Source organism: Conger conger, chromosome 16, assembly GCF_963514075.1.
Source record: "Conger conger chromosome 16, fConCon1.1, whole genome shotgun sequence".
Lineage (NCBI taxonomy): Eukaryota > Metazoa > Chordata > Actinopteri > Anguilliformes > Congridae > Conger > Conger conger.
This window is the reverse complement of record NC_083775.1, coordinates 41,596,297-41,602,575: the sequence shown is the minus strand read 5'-3', so window position 1 is coordinate 41,602,575 and position 6,279 is coordinate 41,596,297. Positions and strand designations below refer to the sequence as shown.

The 6,279-nt window shown below is 39.3% G+C and overlaps 1 protein-coding gene across 1 annotated transcript; it reads right to left on the bottom strand.

The window, feature by feature from the left end:
• Positions 1–2,072: 2,072 nt before the first annotated feature.
• On the bottom strand, positions 2,073–2,979 carry gemin7 (gem (nuclear organelle) associated protein 7). The gene is made up of 2 exons (XM_061225059.1): positions 2,868–2,979; positions 2,073–2,636 (listed from the first exon to the last, which is right to left on the bottom strand). The coding sequence occupies exon 2, from the start codon at positions 2,625–2,627 to the stop codon at positions 2,220–2,222; it is 408 nt and encodes a 135-aa protein (XP_061081043.1). The 5' UTR covers positions 2,628–2,636; positions 2,868–2,979; the 3' UTR covers positions 2,073–2,219.
• Between the last annotated feature and the right edge of the window lie 3,300 nt (positions 2,980–6,279).

The following is a 6,279-nucleotide window of genomic DNA, read 5'->3' as shown; positions in this document are numbered from 1 at the left end:
ATTAAATTCAAAACATTTTGTAGAATGCACAAAAAGTGGTGAATTATTTTTAACTGATCAAAAAAAACTGGAGTGAATCAGTAGGCTTCTAATTAGTGAAAGTGTTGACTTTCACCAATTAGAAGCCTAGTTTTGGCAGAATCTGGCCGCCAAAACTAACCACTTGGATGATGATGGCAAAGGCAAATAAAATTCAATGGCAAAGCAAACCTGCATTGTGTTGATATGTTGAAGGAAAGAAATTAACTTTATTTTATTTTAACTACCTAATGAATGACTTATGAGCCTATTAGTTAACCCAGGGGTGCATAACTCTGGTCCTGGAGGTCTACGAGCTAGTTTTTGTTCCACCCAATTACCTTAATTTTTCTGACAGCTCTAGAAATGATGCTGGTTCCTGTACTTGAGCACAGTAAAATGTTTAGGATACACTTGCAGTCTGCAGCTGTAACTGGTGCATATACAAATTATTTAGCTAATTAAATCATTAAGAGCAAAAGTTAGCACAAAATCCTGAAGAGCTGTGCACCCGAGTTAACCTCAGTGTTTTATTTGTGACCTGTCCTTATGTAAGACAGTGCAAGCCGGTGCAATAAGCACAATATGAACATGTTAATTCTATTCATGCCATTGCAAAGCTATTTCTGACATAATGCAGTTTAAGGTAAGTAATCCATTTTAAGATGAAAAGCACCTCATTAAGATTAATTGCTCTGTAAAATTATTTAATGGCAATTGGAGTTTTACCGGGACTGCTGAGAGAACCTCGCCGCTGGGCTGGTCGTGTTCCAGAGGGCCGATACAAAAGATAATGTTAGCTTTCCTATAAAGTACTTTTAAAAGTAAGCAATGGCGAAACAGACAAAAAAGTTTTCCAGAGAAAGTAAACATGGATATTATATCGATGTTTCTCCTATTGAGCACATATTTACCTAATTTACCCTGATTAATGTTGTCTGTGGATTTTTAAAATGCAGAGACAGTAAGGTCCCCTGACATTTTTTTTGCCACCCCACGTTACAAAATTAGGAACCGTTGTCATTAAAGCAAAGGCATCGTAAAATAATTTATACAGATGAAACCATTTGACCTTTCTCAGGTTTGAACTCTTTTAAATAAGTGATCGTATTGATTGAAAATTTCACAGTGGGGAAAAAAAGAAATGAATGCAAATAAACCTGTGCAACTTATGGGGTTAAACTACTATGATACGAATAGCCTACAGCTAAAAACGGAAATGCATAGAACCTGTGGACAGTGAACGTGAATTACCCTATTTTGGAGAGAAATCAACTGGGTGACACTATAATTAGTATGGGGAACCTGTCACAGCCGATTAGTTTTGTATCATCAGGAAATACACGCAGTGAGACTGAAAACTCACCAAAACATGTTTACATTCCTACTACTTATATAGCGATTAGTATTGTTAAAAGCTGAACGAGCTGTCAGTCACCCCAAACAGTGAGCACTTTATTAGGTATTTCAGACATACTAAGTCTTGACGTGTTGTGTTGAGATCACAACAGCATACCACTGTGTGGTTAATTGCGTAACTGTCACCTTCCTGTCAGCTTTGTCCAGTCTGGCCCTTCTCCTCTGACCTCTCTCATTAACAAGGTACTTCTGCCCACAAACTGCTGCTCACTGGATGTTTTTCACACCATTCTCTGCAAACTCTTGAGTCTGTTGTGAAAATCACAGGAGATCAGCAGTTTCTGAGATAGTCAAACCACCCTAGTCTGGCACCAACAATCATTCCATGGTTAAATTAACTTAGATCACGTTTCCCCAATCTAATGCTTGATGTGAACATTGATGTGAAACTTCTGACCTGTATCTGCATGATTTTAAGCATTGCACTGCTGCCACATGATTGGCTGATCAGATAATCGCATGAATAAGTTCAGTGTGTATATTAATAGGAACCATAGGGACTGAACAAATAAGCACTATTTTAGTTTTCATCTTTGTAATAGACAGGTTTATCATCATCATCACCACTACATATATATATTTTTTTTTAACCACAGAAAAAAACCTAAATCTAGACAGCCATGTTTCACGGATCACAAATTTCACCAGTTCAGTTTATTTGCGCGACAGCAAAGATATGAGTTTGCATATGAGCCCGTTAGCATGTTAAACTGGGGCTGTCCAACTATCAGAAACCGGATTAAACATTTAACCGAAGAAAAAACGAAAACAAGCCACAGAGACTAGACCAGAAAAGACAATGTACTGGTTTCAAACGAATATGAAATAACATCAGGGCATCGAATCAAAGCTTCCTTCTGAACGCCTAACGGAGTTAGCAAATCAGACACCTGGAAGTTAAGAACGTCGATGTCGGCGGCTCCGAACTTTGCTTCCACCAGTACCCTTTCGTACATGCTGAAACGGGTTTGTTTTAGGGACATAGCGAGAAGACTTCTCAGATACCGTTCCCTCAGAACGGAGCGTGTACGTTGTTCATTACGTAGGGAACGACAGTCGGTTCGCGTTTCAGAAGCGGCAGAAATTGTGGTCGGACACAGGGAGGTGTATCTTGGGGAGTTCGGGTCAAATCCGCGGCTGTTGGCGTCTGGTCCTCTTGGCAAGCGCAATATACATACTGGCATTCTCATGGTTCCCGCCTGTGCACAAACAAAGTTATACCAAGTTATAGCCACGATCTTGTTCGAGCGGTAACGTTAGCTTGCTTGCTAACTAGCAATGCTGACAAATCATCAACTTCCAACTTTACCAACTGCCTGTATAATCAACTACGTATAGAAGACAATCAGGACCCGAAGGTGGCAGTTAACATGAAGATAATAATAAAAATGCGGATTAACGTTAACTAACAACATAAGCAAAACTCATACCGATTTCAGAACGTACGCTGGTGTGTCTCACCAAAATCCTTCCACCTCCAAAATGAACTTTTAGCTTTTAGTTCCCAGATAAAATGTGCCCAGGCACTAGGCAGTCTTTGGCGCCCTCAAGTGGTAAATACTATTGATCCCAATAGTAAAACAATTGTATTACTCGATTATAAGTTCAATGAAAACAAACGGCATGTTTGGCATTACGAAGTATCGATGCCAAACATGCCGATGCTGTATCTGAATAAAGCGTTTCATTTTTGTCTCATTTGGTCATTTAAATGATGATTTTACGTGCTATGGCCAGTTTGGCCAGATAAAGCATCGGCATGTTTGGCGTCAAAACTGAGATGCATAAAACAGGAACCTGATACATGCGGTGAAATATGGTGGTCGGTGAGTGATTTCGGAGGGGCTGTTTTAAATTCCAGACGTCCAAGGGCACTGGTTAAGATCAATTGTATTCACACAGAAATTTTTACTTGGCACCAAAAAAATGTTTCAGTTTCAGACAAGTAAGAGTCGTTCTACCAATCTATTTGGTTATTACTTATCTGTATATCTTAGCGTAGGACAAGGTTAAACTGAAGTTTGTTTGGCAAATCTCCATTCAAAATGTAATTTAGTCAAGGACGAGGCTTAATATATATATATATATATATATATATATATATATATATATATATATATATATATATATATACAGTCAGGTCCATAAATATTGGGACATCAACACAATTCTCATCCTTTTGGCTCTATACACCACCACAATGGTTTTTAAATGAAACGAAGAAGATGTGCTTTAACTGCAGACTTTCAGCTTTAAGTTGAGGGTATTTACATCCAAATCAGGTGAACGGTGTTGGAATTACAACAGTTTGTATATGTGCCTCCCACTTTTTAAGGGACCAAAAGTAATGGGACAAACTAACAATCATAAACCAAACTTTCACTTTTTAATACTTGGTTGCAAATCCTTTGCAGTCAATTACAGCCTGAAGTCTGGAACCCATAGACATCACCAGACGTTGGGTTTCATCCCTGGTGATGCTCTGCCAGGCCTCTACTGCAACTGTCTTCAGTTCCTGCTTGTTCTTGGGGCATTTTCCCTTCGGTTTTGTCTTCAGCAAGTGAAATGCATGTTCAATCGGATTCAGGTCAGGTGATTGACTTGGCCATTGCATAACATTCCACTTCTTTGCCTTCGCAGTATGCTTCGGGTCATTGTCCATCTGCACTGTGAAGCGCCGTCCAATGAGTTCTGAAGCATTTGGCTGAATATAAGCAGATACTATTGCCCGAAACACTTCAGAATTCATCCTGCTGCTTTTGTCAGCAGTCACATCATCAATAAATACAAGGGAACCAGTTCCATTGGCAGCCATACATGCCCACGCCATGACACTACCACCACCATGCTTCACTGATGAGGTGGTATGTTTTGGATCATGAGCAGTTCCTTTCCTTCTCCATACTCTTCTCTTCCCATCACTCTGGTACAAGTTGATCTTTGTCTCATCTGTCCATAGGATGTTGTTCCAGAACTGTAAAGGCTTTTTTAGATGTTGTTTGGCAAACTCTAATCTGGTCTTCCTGTTTTTGAGGCTCACCAATGGTTTACATCTTGTGGTGAACCCTCTGTATTCATTCTGGTGAAGTCTTCTCTTGATTGTTGACTTTGACACACATACACCTATCTCCTGGAGAGTGTTCTTGATCTGGCCAACTGTTGTGAAGGGGTTTTTCTTCACCAGGGAAATAATTCTTCTGTCATCCAGAACAGTTGTTTTCCGTGGTCTTCCGGGTCTTTTGGTGTTGCTGAGCTCACCGGTGCGTTCTTTCTTTTTAAGAATGTTCCAAACAGTTGCTTTGGCCACACCTAATGTTTTTGCTATCTCTCTGATGGGTTTGTTTTGATTTTTCAGCCTAATGATGGCTTGCTTCACTGATAGTGACAGCTCTTTGGCTCTCATATTGAGAGTTGACAGCAACAGATTCCAAATGCAAATAGCACACTTGAAATGAACTCTAGACCTTTTATCTGCTCCTTGTAGATGAGATAATGAGGGAATAACACACACCTGGCCATGGAACAGCTGAGCAGCCAATTGTCCCATTACTTTTGGTCCCTTAAAAAGTGGGAGGCACATATAGAAACTGTTGTAATTCCTACACTGTTCACCTGATTTGGATGTATACCCTCAAATTAAAGCTGGAAGTCTGCAGTTAAAGCATTTCATTTCAAATCCATTGTGGTGGTGTATAGAGCCAAAAAGATGAGAATTGTGTCGATGTCCCAATATTAATGGACCTGACTGTAAATGTAATGTAATGTAATCTTTTCAGATTTTCATTAAAATCAATGACTGTAGTTACTGTGTTATTTAATCGCATTGGATCCAATTAATTATATAATTATGTGAAGTGAATTATACTTAGTTTATGCTTCTCCACTAAACATCAGCTAATATGCTGACTTGGCTAGCTTAGGGATCACATAGCTTGCTAGCGAGCTTGGTAACGTACCAGTGCCTATTATAAACCAGTCTGTGCCGCAGTGACGGCTGCTGAACTGAATAATTGGGAGGCATAAAACTTCTCCCCTAAATAGATTTTTTATGTAAGGCAGTTGATTATCCTTTGCTAAAAATAATTCAACTTGTACTGTTCATTTTCTGCATGCACACTCAGAGAATATAAAAGATCTGCAATATGCTAATTTGTCATTTATATGAGCACAGGTTCACAGGTTAAACAAACCTTTATTGCAGGTTATGCCAAAAGCTAAAGTGATTGAGTGGTGTAACTTGTCTTTTTCACTAAGTGTTCTTGGTGACTAAAACAGATTTTACGGATTTAATTTCATCTCCATATTAGAGGAACAACTAACATCATGCTAAACCGCTAAAAAGTGGTGCCTAAAGTCAATGGTATTCTAATCTAGATTAAATACCGTTTGGCACAAACTGTGCAAAGTTCCAGGCCCGTCATAAAGAGCAGGATGCATTACAGCCAATGCCACAATACTTACAATGTGCACCACAGACTGTAAATCCACTAAGTTTCTCTTTGACATAATTTTCTGTCTATGCTGCCACCTCAGTGAGGTTGTAGAATATTTTTGCTGAGCGACAGAGGTAAGGGCCTAATTATCTTGCCCATGTATGGCTGATTTATGTTCACAAATACAAACCTTTAGCTGTCGACTAGTTTTCCCTATGTGCAATGGCATGTTAAAATAAATAGCATTATTAGAAGTACCCACAGTTAAATGAGTGAAATAATTTACTCAAATGTGTAACACAACATGCACCATAGTGCCATGAAAAAAACATCTGGATTGTGAGCAACAGCTACATCCGGTGTGGGGAGGAGAGAGCACAGGAGACCATGGGGACCAGCCTGGGTCTGG

Coding starts and splice junctions, on each gene's coding strand:
- gemin7 (XM_061225059.1), bottom strand. CDS start 2,627: ATGAGAATGCCAGTATGTATATTGCGCTTGCCAAGAGGACCAGACGCC.